The sequence below is a fragment of the Mytilus californianus genome, unplaced genomic scaffold, assembly GCF_021869535.1.
Source record: "Mytilus californianus isolate M0D057914Y unplaced genomic scaffold, xbMytCali1.0.p SCAF_1, whole genome shotgun sequence".
Lineage (NCBI taxonomy): Eukaryota > Metazoa > Mollusca > Bivalvia > Mytilida > Mytilidae > Mytilus > Mytilus californianus.
In genome coordinates this window covers 66,719,779-66,736,564 of record NW_026262581.1, presented here as the reverse complement: position 1 = coordinate 66,736,564, position 16,786 = coordinate 66,719,779, and the positions used below count along the sequence as shown (strand labels likewise).

Sequence of the window (16,786 nt, the reverse complement as noted above, 5' to 3'; positions counted from 1 at the left end):
TGCGGGAGTTTCTCGCTGCATTGAAGACCCATTGGTGGCCTTCGGCTGTTGTCTGCTCTATGGTCGGGTTGTTGTCTCTTTGACACATTCCCAATTTCCATTTTCAATTTTATCATAATACGTCCCGTAAATGGGCGTATAAAAACAATGAAAATACAAATAATATTCCACAAATTACTACACAAAAAACTAAAGATTAAGCAACACAAACCTAACCAAAAACCTTCATATGTAATGGACAATGTTTCCTATAAGAATTTGCCTGACTGTTTTGATCTAAATCAACAGAAGTAGATCTTAACATTCTCAACATTTTTGCCCCTGTCAGATTTTTTCAGATAATAGACAAACTTGCATTTTACCCTCATTGTTCTATTTTTAGCTAAGTTGGTCATGTTGCTTGGTAGGCCAATAGATTTCATGAATAAAATATATAAATACTCAAAGAAGTTTTTCAAGATTTATTCTAAAATCAATTTCCAGAAACACAACATATGAAAAGATCTATATCTTCATTGTTAAAGGGGAAGTTTTCTGACAGTTTCTTTTAACCATGGACATCATTTTTTATGGCAGTGGAAAAGAAATTATAACACATAATTCAACAATATCAAGTAAATAAAATATTTATTCAAAATAAACAAGACAAGACTCTAACTGTTGTAAGTCAGTAGTAAAAACAAACATTGAAAAATTAAAAGTTGTACATTCATGTCACTGAAACTAGCAAACAACGAAGACAAATTATATTCTCATTTTTTAATATGCTGCTGGAGAATTTAACGTCAGAACATTTATTGTTATGCTGCAACCATGCTGACTGTAATTTAATTAAATTTCCTTTTTTAACATCTATTGACCATGTAGAACCTTAATTCTGTAGAAATTTGTTTACAACACTAAAAAGATAAACAGGTTAACAATTAAATGCTCATGAATTTATGTTTAATACAATCACCAAATTACTTCCCTTTGAATACTTTTAAGCAATGCAGCATAAAGGACCAACCATACATGGATTTTGTACTCACCAAGAAAAAGGATATGTGAAAGGCTGAGTCAGCAATGAATTTCTACCTGTTCTAATGAGAACAGATTTATTTAATTTTGTATAGGCATTTGTAAGAATTTTAATTACACCGATTTTGCTTTGTCAAAATTGTTGATTAATGAATTATTAATTGCTTAATGTTGCTTGGAATTAAGGTGATGTTGCCTGGCATTACAGTAATGTTGCCTGGCATTAAGGTAGTGTTGCCTGGCATTAAGGTAGTGTTGCCTGGCATTAAGGTAATGTTGTCTGGCATTAAGGTAGTGTTGCCTGGCATTAAGGTAATGTTGCCTGGCATTACGGTAATGTTGCCTGGCATTAAGGTAATGTTGCCTGGCATTAAGGTAGTTAGAGTTTCTTGGCATTACATTAATGTTGCCTGGCATTATGGTATGGTTGCCTGGCATGAAGGTCACAACAATCAATCAATAAAGAGTTCACACAGGAACAAATCAAGCCTTTGCAAATTGGGCTAATTTAAACTTTATGAGCAACTGTAAGACAACAGTTACTGGAATACATTGAATGAAATGACTTTAAAAATGTCTGTTTCTGGAGAACTTTCAACATATTTAATATGTAAAACAAAGAAAGAAAAATATTGGTGATCTTTTTCACAAGTATAATATTCCAGTCAAAATAACCACTAAAGAATAATTTTAATCAATTTTCTTGCAAGTAAGGGCTAAAACATAATACCTGTGTTTCTGCTAAAATGCTGAAAGAAATTAGGATAGGTAGTTAGGCAATTTTTTGGTGAAACAGTTTGACATTAATAGTGCTTGTTTGAACATGACAAAAAAATCTTAAGGGTAGGTACTTATTTAACCATTTAACATCTATATAAGAAATTTATACTTTTAAATTTTTTCTCCTTGATAGTCTCACACTTCATTTTAAGATACACAATGGCAAGAGATGGGGACATTTATTTTGGCTTAAATCAATAGTTCCTATCGAACTAACACATTATAACATACTGTCGTTAAAATATAAATGCCCAAATATCAATACAATATACATTTACACAAAATATTGATAAACATTCACCTTTATGATAATACCACAAAATTAAAAAGCACATGTGCATCAATTCATAAATGACATTTCGACATGTTACAATCTTTAATTAAATAACAGCAATTTTACATGAAAAGTTCTCATACAATTTTTGAACTATATGTACTTAAAACTACTTTATTTGATGAAGAGAGACTATGTTTTTCAATGTATTGTCTCTCATTTCTGATCTCATAACAAAACTACCTTTGGTTTTCCTGTTCACAATGTTTGGGTTTTTGTCTGAACATTTTGCCTTGCAACATATCTGTGAAGAAGTCTATAACAGATATATATGTTCTACCCAATAACTTCAGCAGGGTATATAATGTTGGAGGAAATCTACATAACCAGACAGTAATGCTTCAAAAGAGCATGCATCTATATGATAAACATATACATAGTGTGAAGAATGGCCCTCTTATTTACCCTCTTTATATTTGGTAGCAAATGGTCCCTTTATACCAGGTTTTTCAGAATTTAATAGTTGGTATTCGTATGGTGAATACAAATTGTACAACAGTTCAACATCTAGCACAGTTTAAGAAAGGAAAATTCCTTGATGAAAGCTAGATTTATGCATGAAAACAAAATAGAATAAGAGTGCACATACACGCAAAAATGTCTTGCCTGCGTTACTAATCATGATTGAATTTATGTTGAGTCTTTCAGATAAGGTTTTACTACAAGTATCATATAAACATTATTTTGTAAATGAGGTCAAAGTCAGATGAACCGTGCAGAACAGACATATTAACTTTACAATCATTCCCTACACCCAATATAGATGACTTTCAGCCTACAGAATCTGAGAAATGGACCTTACCATGAAATCTTTACATTGACTAAAGAACCATGAAATCTTTACATTGACAGAAGAACAATGAAATCTTCACATTTACAGAAGAACCATGAAATCTTTACATTGACAAAGAACCATGAAATCTTTACCTTGACAGAAGAACCATGAAATCTTTACATTGACAGAAGAACCATGCATGAAATCTTTACATTGACAGAAGAACCATGAAATCTTAACATTGACAGAACCCTGAATCTTTACATTGACAGAAAAGCCATGAAATCTTTGCATTGACAGAAGAACCATGAAATCTTTGCATTGATAGAAGAACCATGCAATCTTGACATTGACAGAAGAACCATGAAATCTTTTCATTGACAGAAGAACCCTAAAAATGAGGTCAAATTCAGATGAACCCTGCCCTACTAACACGTTCACCATACAGTTTTTTTTAATTTTGGTTCATTTACATGTGTTGGAGTTTAGTGTTGGGCCGATATCGCTGAACTAGTATACATTGCTGTGTCGGGGTCCAGCTGAAGCCCGCTCCGACTGCAGGATTTTCATGCTGCGTAAAAGACCCATTGGTGGCCTTGGGCTGTGTTCTGCTCTTTGGTCGGGTTGTTGTCTATTTGACACATTCCCCATTTCCATTCTCAATTCTAATCATTCTATTTACAAAATACAGTAGACTTATTGGTTACAAACCAAAATTTTTTTAATATTGATCCATAATTCATGAAAATGGGGTCAAGGTCAGATGAACCCTCCAAAACAGACAAGTACAGCTTACAATCATTCAATACAGCAAATATAATTGACATAATGCTTAAAGTAACCGAGAAACAGATCAAACCACAAATACTTATCATTGACCAATGAACCATAAAAAAGGGGTCTAGGTTAGACAAAACCTGCCAGTGGGACATGAACCAAAAATAGTCAACTTATTGCTTATAGAGCTTGTCCATATAACCTTGATCACTGATCCAAGAAATGAGGACAACCATGAACCCTGTCTGATAGAAATGTAGACCTTTCAATGATACAGTATACCAAATATAGCTATCCTAGTACTATTAATAAGTAAAAAAATTCATTTGATAAAAAAACTATACAGTTTTTTAAGCAGTAGCTAAACCATGAAAATGATGCCAAAGACAATGGACATATGCCTGAGGACACTTTGTAACATAAATCTTATGTATAGAAGGTATGAAGCATTCAGATTTTTTGTAGCTTCTGAAATATTAAGCTTTAAATAAATAGTTAATGCAGATGCTGCTGTTGATTAGAATCCCTATGTCTCGCTTACCTTGACTTTTGACCCGAGACACAAGTTTAATTGATGTTTTTTTAATTTACTCTGGCCAAAGGCTGACGTTAATATAATTTAGCGGGATCCTTCTATCAATTTCACTTAAAGTTATTAATCTTATATGGTAATAATGCTGTCTTTACTGACTAAAATTATCAATCTATGCTAACAAGACCAAAATCAAGGCTAATAAGACATATTTATTCTGTCTCCACAACATGGACAGTCAAATCAAACATTTGTAAAAATAATCATAATATGTGATAACAAATAAATTATACCTGTTTTTTTCATAACTGACATTACATTCAATACAATCATAATACTAATACTGATATAATAGACTGACTAGCTAGGTCCATTTTCAGATTCTGTAAGCAAGCATTAAATAATTGACAATAAAGTATTATGCATTTCAATGCAGGTATATAATATAACTACAGCTGCAATTTTTATACACTTTACATGGCATCAGTTTTGATATTCTGCATTTAACTTGTCTTCAGTGTTCATATTTCACATTTTAATTGCATTTATATAAGTTTTGTCTCAATTGTGTAACTAAAATGATAGTAATGAAATGTAAGAAGATGTCAGAATATTTATTGTATATGACCTTAAGTGTGATATGATCAATACATGGTCGTAATTATTTTTACAAACTGCTCCTTTTCATTAGTGAATGACAAAGATTAAACCACATGTGGGAGTGTGTATAATGTCAAATGTCAAAGATATAAACAAATGTGGGAGTGTGTGAAATACTAGAATTTTAAATGACTACCGGTATTATAATGTAAAATTCATATAGTTTATCTTATGGGGTTACTTTTTTACAAGAATACATGGACTTTCAGATGCTGATCCAGGATTTTGAAAAAGAGGGGCCCCCAAACTAGGCAATATTAGGAGTAGAACAAGTCTCTGCATTAACTATATATGTAGGCTGTAGCTCCATACGGGGGCCCCCTGGGCCAACCCTAAATCTGCCTCTGACTTCAGAGACAACATTTTTTCAATTATTTTCTGAAAGCAATTTATATAAGCTGTCTACTCATAATTTCTTCAAAATTCTAATAATTAATTTTCTTTTTAGTCACATACATGTTATGTATAGTGCTTTTTTGTATATGATCCTTTAATATTAAATATGAAAAGAGTTTTTTTCTACAGTCTGCAGCTTGAGGAAAAGCAAGGTGACCAATACCTTTATATTATGCATTGTATTTTTGAAAATAGCATGATATAACCTACATTTTGGGAAACAATGAAAAAAATCTGTCATTTCTTGTTTATTCTCCCATACTACATGTACCTAAATATTGTCCCCAAATTTCCATTATTTTGCGCTCTTGTCTCCCCCAACTATTTCGGTGTTTCCTTGAAAATTTGTTTTTACTGTACATACATTTGCTTGTACCTGTGTCGTTTCATTGAGTCTGATAATAAAACAAAATTTACAGAGTATTACACAATGAACACACTCACAAAATGTATATTTTTTTTACTATTTTCTTTCATCAGTCTTCAAGTACATGAAGTTTTCAAACATTTCAAACATTATTTCTTAAACTTAAAAGCACATATATATAGATTCCATAATAAGAAATTATAGAATCAAAATTGAAACAACTGAAATGTTTACCAATTGACTGTGCAATTGTTATGGAAACTACTGAAGATGACTTCACCTGTAAGTACAAGTTAATTCTACTTTCATAATTGATAAACATGAGGTAATTAATTTTATTTTACCTGACCTGAAAAGATACATAATTCTCTTTTATACTTCATTCCACACTAATTTACACACTTTTTTTTAAAGCAAAGTAATCTTCTACAAGAAATGTAATACAATTATTTTGACACAAACAGAAGTAGCATATATAATTGTTATTATAGATCTAGAATGTAAAATAATCTAAGAATGTATTACTGTTGTTGTTGAGACCATATTTGTACATTTTCAGTGGGTAAATCAAATATTCTAAATAGAAATATGTATTCAGTTGTCACATTCTTATCAAAAGTGATTATTATGAGCCAAACAAAATGATACTGAAAGGTCTTAAACATGATAAGGTCTTAAACATGATAAGGTCTTAATAAATTTTCATGTTTTCACAAACTTAAAAAAAAACAAATCTGGATAAAATAACAGGGTGGTTGGTCATGATCAAACCAAAAATATAATTGTTTTTAATTATCTCCTTTAATATTTCAAACTTATTACATGCAATTTATTCATTGACGAAGTACAATGTAACATAGGGCAAAAATACAAAATACAAGTTTTTGTTTACCAACAGATTTTTTTTTTCATGCCTCAAATGCCAACCAGAATGTTTTTATTGGCATTTTTCAGGTATGGTTCTAAGTGGGAGTGTAGATAGTGTATTTTCCCCACCCCTTCCTCTGATTGTAAAAATATAATCATTATATATTAAAGGCATTGAATAAATTTTGCCTCGCTATGCTTGATGCCATTTCAAACCTTAAACCTACAGTAACATCAAATTTCCTCTGACTATGGATCTACCTCTGCTTTAAGTAGTAGATTGTGACAATATTAATTTATTGCAGGTCTCCCCATATACTCAAGGTAAAAAAAATGAGCAAAACAAAAAACTACTACCAACATGTACCCACCCTATATTTCTAAAGGAGGAAATCCTTAAAACATGTGTATTTTTGTCTGGCCAGAATTACCTACAGGCTGAATCTGATTGTCAATCATATAAGTATACACAGCATAAAACTGAACACTGTTAATGGCACAAAAAAATCTGGTGGCTAAGTTTCTTCAGGTTTTATAAAAATATTCCTGACATTTTTTTACACCAAAAGCTTTTACAAACTATTTCTGTGACTGCTTGAAGAATATTTGAGTAACTTCAATGCAGTTGCTTCATGGAGGAATACACATTTCATACAAAATACAAATGTATAAAAAAGTAAAAAGCCTATTACATGTACATGTAAACATGTATTTAGTGAAATGTGGTCCTTCATGAAATATCTTTTGTTTTTTAACATAATTCCATAATGTAAAATAACGGTGACATTGGTCATTTTTAATATATATATATATATATATATATACAAGTCTAAATTGAAAACAATATATATATATATATATATAAATATATACATCTGCTGCTCCATCTGAAATGTAATGCTGTACTAAAAAATTCTTTTATGTTTGTGGCTTATTATCTATTTCTCGTGTTTTCAAAGAGATCTATCTCATATCACATGTACACCGCATGGACTGTTGTACGAATAAGTGATACCAAAAATGCTTTAATTTGATTGGCTTATCCAGCATCAAGAAACAATATTGCAACATTATATATATATGTCATATATATCCATTTATATCAAATTTTATTACATTCTGAAACACAGAAAAATTTTTGAAATATCTGATGTTAAAGGTTGAGGCCAAAACAGGACATACATGTATGAAGTAATACTGTTATGTGCAAAAGACTAGATTAACAAGTTGAGAAATTTTCTATTTAACACAAAGAGAATGATGTTTTACCATCATGACCATATGGGAAATAGGTTTAACAAGTCATGAGAACTGGATATTGCTTGATATCAATTCTTGTTATTTAATCTAAATAGAAATAATTAAACTAGCCAGAGGCTCGTGGTACTTAAATTAAATACCAAACTTAAGCTGATATCAAGCGGTACGCAAACATATATGCAATTCTCATTCATTATGAAACCTATAACTATCATGAATGTTTAAACATGTTTTGGAGAAAAAATAAGAAATATTAATTTTGTCATTTCGTAAATGTACTGGATATGAAGTTGTTTTTTTTTTAACTTGAATAATGTGAAATTGATTGTAGTGAATCTGAAAGTGTGAATAAAGATCAAGAATTTACTGTACTAGTTAATCTACACATCATAATGTTATTGTTGCACACCCATGGTGAGCTCTTGGTTCTCTCAGAGATTTCTCTATGGTCCATTTATTTGTGACTGGATCATAACTCTCTACAATGCAACTTGGTCGTGTGTTGTCTATTAGTCCCCCTACCACATAAATTTTATCCCCTAGAACTGTGGCCCCACAATGTTTATGTGCATAATTCATATCGGCAAGTCTTTCAAATGTTCTTCTTCTAGGATTCAAGGCAATAATTTTCTTAGTGTCTTCCCATATAATGTAAAATATATTATTTATGACAACTATTTTGGAATACTGAATAGCTTCCGGTAAAATAAACTGTTCAGCAGATCTAATGTCCTTCCCACTTCCTATACACATGAAATTGTCCATGGTATTGACTTTTGCTTCCCCTTGTAAACCACCAACTTCAACAAGCATATTGCTAAAGGTCACAACCTGAGATTGTTTCCTAGGAAACACAGACTGTCCAACATGTGTCCAAGACTGAGTGCTAGGGTCATAGCATTCTATTAATTCCGAATCAATTACACTGTATGTTGTTCCATAAGTGACACCTCCAAACACATATATAAGGTCACCTAAAGCTCCAGATGCATGCCGAGCACGAGGTTTTAGCATAGGTGGCATTGCAATCCATGCTCTAGTCCTGCCTTCAAATTTCCAGACTTTTGAGACAATATTGCCCTCTAAGATCCCCCCAGTAACTATGATTGAATGAGATAAAGCACAAACACTAAACCATGATATATTATCAGGGAAGTCAGGCAAATCAAACCATTTGTCTTTTAACGGATCATACATTTCTACAGTTCTATTTACATAATTGTTTATTCCACCTATCACAACCATTTTCTCTTTAGCTACAGTGGATGGTCTAGGTTGAACGTGACTATTCTGCATGCTTCTTCTTCGTCGGCCATGTTGGTCATGTACGGATTCATTATGTGTTATAGCCTCTTGCACCATTTGTACACATTCCTCACACTTCACAATTAATGGTTCTTGTTTTATTATGGATAATCTATGTTTATCTATAACAGGCAATCTTATATGTTCTAATAATTGGGTTATATATTTCTTGCGTTCATCTACATCGAACTCAATCCATTTGATGACAGCATCGTAGACTATTTCCTCTGTCCTAACATCAATCCAGTCACTAGACACATATCTTACTAAACTATCTACCGTCAGTTCTAAGAATTCCACTTGTTCTGTCACCACACTAAAGTTTTCTAAGGCATGTTTATAAGCTTCTTCCTCAAGTCGGTGACAGGAATGCATCTGAGCAAATTTTTCTATTCCTAAACAGTTATATGGATCTAACTGGCATTTTAGAAACTTGCAGCAAGAATCGACTATTGCTTCATACTGCAGCATACTCCCAGCCACAAGTAATTCCTGAACGTTATCAGTGTTTATTTCTAGTTTACCAGTGTAAATGTAGTCAATTATCCTTTTCATAGTCCATGCTGAAATATCATTGAACGATACCAGAGTTTCTTTTCCTTCTCTTAATTCACTGGTAAACATGGCTCGAAAGTATGGGCTGCTAGCTGCAAGGACATTACGATGACAGAAAAATTCTTCTTGTCCACAACAAACTGTAGCATCTGTAAAGACTTTCTCTGTCCTGAGGGAATTGAGTTTGTTCAGCATATCACTGCTATAGTCTGGATCTTGAAGCACATATTTATCTATGGCTGGAGAACCAATTCTTCTGTCCATATCTGAAGTAGACATTATAATGTCAATAAACAGAAAGAAATACATGCAATCTATCAAGAACTATTGCAATTATTATTAAGAGCAATCGGCTAAAACAGATTAGTTAAGCTTATATATTAATCCTTATGTCAAAGTGAAGTGAATTTCATTTTGATATTAAATAGGTATGGATTAGAAATGGTACATTATTTGATTTTTCACCTTCTGCATTAACAAGTACAACTAAATGTATACTTATATAGACATGGATGTAGGGATGTTACTGTGAATGTAAAATGACTTAAATATTCCGTTAAATAATCAGAAATTTTGGTAATTTCATAATTTTATAAAATCTATGAATTATATTTTGATAAAAGGAATCTATTCTATCAAATATCATTTTCACCTATTCACTCATATCTAAATACCCTGAATTAGAAAAGAAAATAAGTAAAAAAAGTTCTCCATTATTTTAGTGATTTTGTAAAATACTTATATATACCTACATATACATGTATTCCCATATCAATTCATTATGATTATACAAAAACTCCTGAAATTTCAGGGATATTGCAAATTCACTGTAACATATACATTCATGATTAAAATATCTTATCATTTATTTATTTCATCTTAACCAGAGAAAAGCATACACATTTATGGCAAGCATGCTTATTTTTGTGAATGAACACACTAAATATATTTGTCAAGAAATTAAATCTACCATTTAACCATGTTAACATGATGTAAGAAAGCTCTTTGGACTTGTAGTGGGATCATTTATATAATTACTAGGTACATTTGTAATTATATAATTACCCTATTTTTTTGGACTTTCTTGTTACATGAATTATAATTTAGTCCATTTCTCTATAATTAAAGTATTGGTGTAGGTTCAAAATTAATTCAGGAAAAAAATTAAACAAACTTATATAATAATACTTTAAGTATTATTTTTGACTTATTAGGGCCTAAATGAGAGAGTATCTGATATACTGATTGCTCTTTCTAGCCCATGAAAATTCACAACAATACATTCAAACAATATTTATCATATTAGATATGTTAATGTCATTATTAAAGTTTACCTATGTTATCATAAAATATATATATGCATTGTCTATTTCAGCAGATTACCAAATTAGAAATTTAGATTCCACCACTCCATTGAGAGTGTTACACGACATGTATTCCTCCTCTCGAAACAGTTAAATTTTAATATTTAAAGTGCAAGGCTTGCGGAGCTTTTCAAATAATTAAAATTTAATTGTTGAGAGTGGAGAAATATCGAGAAAAAACCAAGAAAATTTGACATCATAATCTAATTTCGACCCATCATTAAAGACATTTGCTGAGAACAGAGTTTTCTCTAGAAATGAGAAATACTTTTCTCACACCGATGGAGAAATGTGAAAAAGCATGAAAATTAGAGAAGAGTATATATTTCCTATTTTTGACTTGAATCATATTATGCTGATTTTTTCTATTTTCTAATTTAAGATTAATTATATACGTACATTTTAAGCTGTTGTTATTTACCGTTAACCACAGTAATTAAAATCAGGTATTCAAATAACCTGTGTACATTATTGCTTTCTTTCACACATACTTAGTTGCAGAAAAACTAATTAAATCATTATTGATTATTCTGCGACCATTAGAATAGGACATTGTGATATGATTGTAGAATTGATAATCCTTTACGCCTATACAACTTTTACCTTTATGTTTCTATTGAGTTTTACATACAAGTAAACTAGTGAGATTACATGTACGAATGAATTAGAAAATCACACTTCATAAATGAGTGATAATGACTTGTTCAGATAGATGTGTATAACATGTAGATGAATTATATATGTAATTAGAATAGTACCATTGCAGGTGAGCATGCAATCATGTTAAAATTAAAGATCTCTAACAACAAATGGCTACATCACATAACATGCATATTGACAAGTCAAATCTCATCATTCAATACACAATAGAAATTTCCTTTTTTCAAAGGATCAATATTTATGTTTCCTATCAAATTTGGTTGAGACTGGAATAGCAATTTTTTGTAAGACCTGAATTTTAATATTTTGGCCAGATGAATAAATATGGTTCCAGTTGTTAAGGTTCATCGCAGTATATAGACCAGAAATAGTTGATTGGTCAAAAAGTTCTCCACAAGTTTACTTAGAATTTTACACATCTTTAATACTGGCACATTACAATCATCTATTTTATTTTCATAAATGAATAAAAGGGTATGGTGGGTTCACATAAATGAGTCAGCAACCCATTTACACAAAAATTTAAACTATGAGTCTTTTTACATGTCCATGATGTCCAAGGTGAGATTTATGTTTTAGTATGGGGAAACCCCAATAATCCCTCAAATGAAAATAAAAATTGCAGATGCACAACTTTATGTCCTGTTTATGAATCTGTTCAAGTTTGGTTGAATTTTGTCAAGCTATCTTCAAGGATTCGCGGATTTAAAATTTGTGACACATTCCACAATGTTGTGAGATGACAGAAATGATCCTTAGTTGTCACTGTACAGCTTTATCGTCAGGGAACACAATAGAAAACCTCAAAAAACAAATCTACAAGTCAACATAATACCGGTATGTCTAGTGACACCATTTTGAAAAAAAAAATTTAAGCATTTTGTAAAACCTTCTCATATTTAATTCAAAATTCTATCTCATAGATTTCAATTTATTCGCAAAAAAATATGTGAATTTCTATGCAAATTTGACAATTTTGCATCACTTGTAGCTTGAAAAATAGCACGGTGACCCATACTTTTTATCATATATTTTTGAAAAAAAAAACCAGGTAAAATCTACATTTTAGCAAAGTACAATGTATAAGAAAATTCTATCTGAGGAAATGTATAGTGATGATCCACCTTTAAGTCAACAAAACATTTTTTTTAATTTGATCGGCAAACCATGAAATAGACTTATCCTGTTTTGGAATCAGATACAGTATTGTATTTGTCTATATTTCTGGTTAGTGGCCTTTAGGCCAAGTAAATTTAATTAGTAGATTTTCATCCAAATTTTTGAAAAAAATGGGGCGGGTGGGAGGATTTTATTTTTTATTTTTTATTAGATATGAAACGCTCTTGTGACGTGTTCTTCATATATGCAAGTGTAATAATAAGGTTCTATCATGTATATACATGTATAACGAATCAAACATACAAAGAAATGCAAAAACCAAAATTTGAAACTTGATGTTATTAATGAAACGAAATTATCGACAGTTACCGGTAACGAAAATGAACAAAATCCGGAAATCGTAAATTTTTCAAAATAAAAAAAATTGGGGCGGAACGATTTCAGAGGGGCGGGCGGGGATGAAAATCTATCAATTAATTTTAATTGGCCTTATTCCAACTTGTTTTTGTCAACTAGATACACGAGTCATACATGTTTTAAGGGCATACGATACAGTTTTTCGATCCCACAGTGATTTATTTACTAAAATTTGCATACAAACTATTTTTCACATAGTCAATTCAAATATGTAATAATAAATGGGGAATGTGTCCATGGGACACTGATGATGCCCCTGCTTGCATATCATATAAAGTTATGAAGGGACATAACTGAAGAACGGTAAAAGTGACGCTACCCAAATTTGTACTTGATCTGAGTTTTGTGGTAATAAGTATTGTGTATAAGTTCCATAACATTTGGTTGAGGCAAACTAAAGTTAGAGAATGGAAACGAAAAATTCAGCAATTTTTCCATTTGGAAAGGGGCATAACTCTAGAACAGTTAAAGTGACGCCACCAAAATCAAACTTGATCTGTGTTTTGAGGTAATAAGCATTTTGTATAAGTTTCATAACATTTGGTTGAGGAAACCTAAAATTAGAGAACGGAAACTAACTTTGGGAGTTTTTGGGACATACTGATTTACATACAGACGGACAAGGGTAAAACTTAATGCCCCCTCCGCTATGGTGGGGGCATAAAAAAGATATCTTCATGCGCTAAATTTAGAGAAAAATGGCATTGAAATTTTAGACGTTTCCCTAAAATTTCTGTTTTTTAGACATTTCTATCCTTTGGATAGACATACTTAACTTTTTTGTTTCAAAAGATAAGATAAACACATGTAGATTTTTTTTAAACGATTTGGAATATCTTCCTTACAAAAGTTTCATCTTAATTTGTGTAACAATTTGTTGGAAATAATTCCTTTTTATTAAATTCTTTAAATTTAGAAAAAAATCATCTGAGATTTCTTCATAAAAATTGGAATAAATAATTTTCATACAGTATCAAATCAAATGTCATTTTAAATAAATGAAGAATGTGTCCATGGGACACAGGTGATGCCACCGCTTGCATATAACATTATACAGGGACATAACTCAAGAACAGTAACTTAAGTAAGAGAACGGAAACGAAAAATTCAGCAATTTTCCATTTGTCAAGGATAAACATTAAAAGTGATGCCACCAAAATTCAAATTTGATCTGTGTTTTGTGGTATTGAGGATTTTGTATAACATTCATAACATTTGGCTGATTTGGTTGAGGCAAACTTAAGTTAGAGAATGGAAATGAAAAATTCAGCAATTTTTCCATTTATAAAGGGGCATAACTCTAGAAAGGTAAAAGAGACGCCACCAAAATTCAAACTTGATCTGTGTTTTGTGGTAATTAGCATTGTGTATAAGTTTCATAGCATTTGGTTGAGGCAAACTAAAGTTGGAGAACGGAAACCAATTTTGGGACGTACAGACATACAGATTTACGGACGGACGTACACACGGACAAGGGTAAAACTTAATTCCCCTCAGCTACGGCAGCAGCATAAAAAGAGGGGTTCATGTACTTCTTTTCAAGCTTATGATGAAAATTACTAGAAAAATGTTTCTTTTCCCGATATGTCGCAGTTTGAGGTCGCGAAAAATAACATTTTACGTTAACAACATCATTACCTCCCTTGTACCTGTATCATATGCCCTTAATTCAGTTTTAAACAATACTTGTGACGATTTTCGGCATTAAACTAAAGGTTTAGCAAAATGAACAATGCCGGTAATATATCCCGCAATGGTGGTAAGTCGTGCACTTAAGGACATTTTTTATTTTATTTTTCTGTAGACTTAGCTTTGTTTTTTTATTACTGTGTATTGTCAAGCTTGGTTACTCATAATTGTTTCTCAGTCACTGAATGTACGATGTTGTTCCATACTGGAGCAGCTGACCCGGTTTGTTTACATTCAAATTCTAATAGCTTCAAAACCACATGACACATTGAATCGTGATGTTCAATCAAATTGCTCTATTGTCAATTAGGGGATTTTTTAGTCTAAGGCAATTACATTATTTGTTTGTATGATATTGCTTTGAAATAGTTTGCAATAAATTGGGGGTTTATTCAATAGGAAACCTCATTATTAGCCATGAAATTTGACATCAATGGAATTTTATATGAATATTTACTTATGGTGAGAATATCGATCTCTTTATATTGAACCAAATTTTTTTTTTATGAAAAATATATGATTATTGTTTTTTATTATCCTACTCTATATTCCTGAACAAAAATATGGCATGATTATCGTTTGTTTCCCAAAGTTTTTCTTTCAATTTGGATGTTTTTTTTCGCGGGAAAATCGTGTAAGACGTAAGGTGCTTGCCATTTTGAAATTCTTAAAAATACGATTTGCTTGGCCTGTTTGGTCTGCAATTAAGATTGATGACCCTTAATGGAATGTAAACAATGCAATGGAGGCCGGAAGAGGGATTTTCTAAAGTTCTGGAATGTTTTTAAGCATTCAGAAGTCAGGTTTGAAATGACCATTAGAAAATTGGCATTTTGGTTCAATACTTTAGAATAAAAATGAAAACTTATCTTTAGAAATATTATTTTATTTAGAAGTGTAGAAAAAATGTATTCTGCAATAATTTTATACGCTGGTATTAGCGTTGTGACGTCAATGCCGAGTTTTCTTGTGTGATAAGTACAATAACAAAATCTGAACGAACCAACATTATGACCGATTATAGACTACGGTAGGATAGTTTGCCAAATCTTCAGTGAAAAAAGTCAGCTATCAAAAATTAGGGTTGGTCCGGGAATAATCACACACAATTTTTTTTTTCCCTTATATACTAATTTACAAAAAACCATTCAAGTACAATTTACATCAAATGTCTGGTGACAGTATCACAATGACAATCAAAAGTCTGTCAACCACAACAAAATGAAACTGATTTGTAAGTCGTCATTCAGTTTACATGTGGTTTTGAGCAGGAGGTGATGTCTCATGCTGCCACATATAATTTATAATCATGTATTTTTAAAGTTTCTATTATATCTCTTCTATTGTCATTGATTGTCACTCTGGTACAGGTGCTTCCTAGTGATAGTTTATTGACTACGTTCGATGTTACTATAGTATAACATTAATAATAAAGCACCTTTCACCATACATTTTTTTGGTCAATTATAAGGATCTTCATAAACCTGATTTATATATATGTTTATAGATGACAAATGACATTTTCATTTTCCTACTATAAAAAAAACATGCACAGGCTCAATTGTCTTTAGAATTGAAGAAATAAGAGTTTTTAATAACTTACATCTTCTAAAATTCATTTTGATTTGCGATAGATGTTCTTTTTCCAAATTTTACTGCTGTGTGTCATTTCAGATTTTGTCGACATGAAGGCAGCCATTGTTCTATTTTAGGCATTGACGTCACGATTGACGTCAGTTTGGAAACCACCTTGTGTTTGTAAACATTGCCACGTGGAGAAGCACATGTTTTTTTTTTTAAATAACGACGAAGATTAACAACTGATGTTTTTAAAATACGTCTAGCTGCAAATATTACATATACATCAACAGGAAAGCAATCCATGCATAGTTAATAACAGATATATGAT

At 31.3% G+C, this 16,786-nt stretch overlaps 1 protein-coding gene across 1 annotated transcript; it reads right to left on the bottom strand.

The window, feature by feature from the left end:
- Positions 1-610: 610 nt before the first annotated feature.
- LOC127723103 (kelch-like protein 21) lies at positions 611-16,571 on the bottom strand. The gene is made up of 2 exons (XM_052229548.1): positions 16,481-16,571; positions 611-9,894 (listed from the first exon to the last, which is right to left on the bottom strand). The coding sequence occupies exons 1-2, from the start codon at positions 16,494-16,496 to the stop codon at positions 8,156-8,158; spliced, it is 1,755 nt and encodes a 584-aa protein (XP_052085508.1). The 5' UTR covers positions 16,497-16,571; the 3' UTR covers positions 611-8,155.
- Positions 16,572-16,786: the final 215 nt, after the last annotated feature.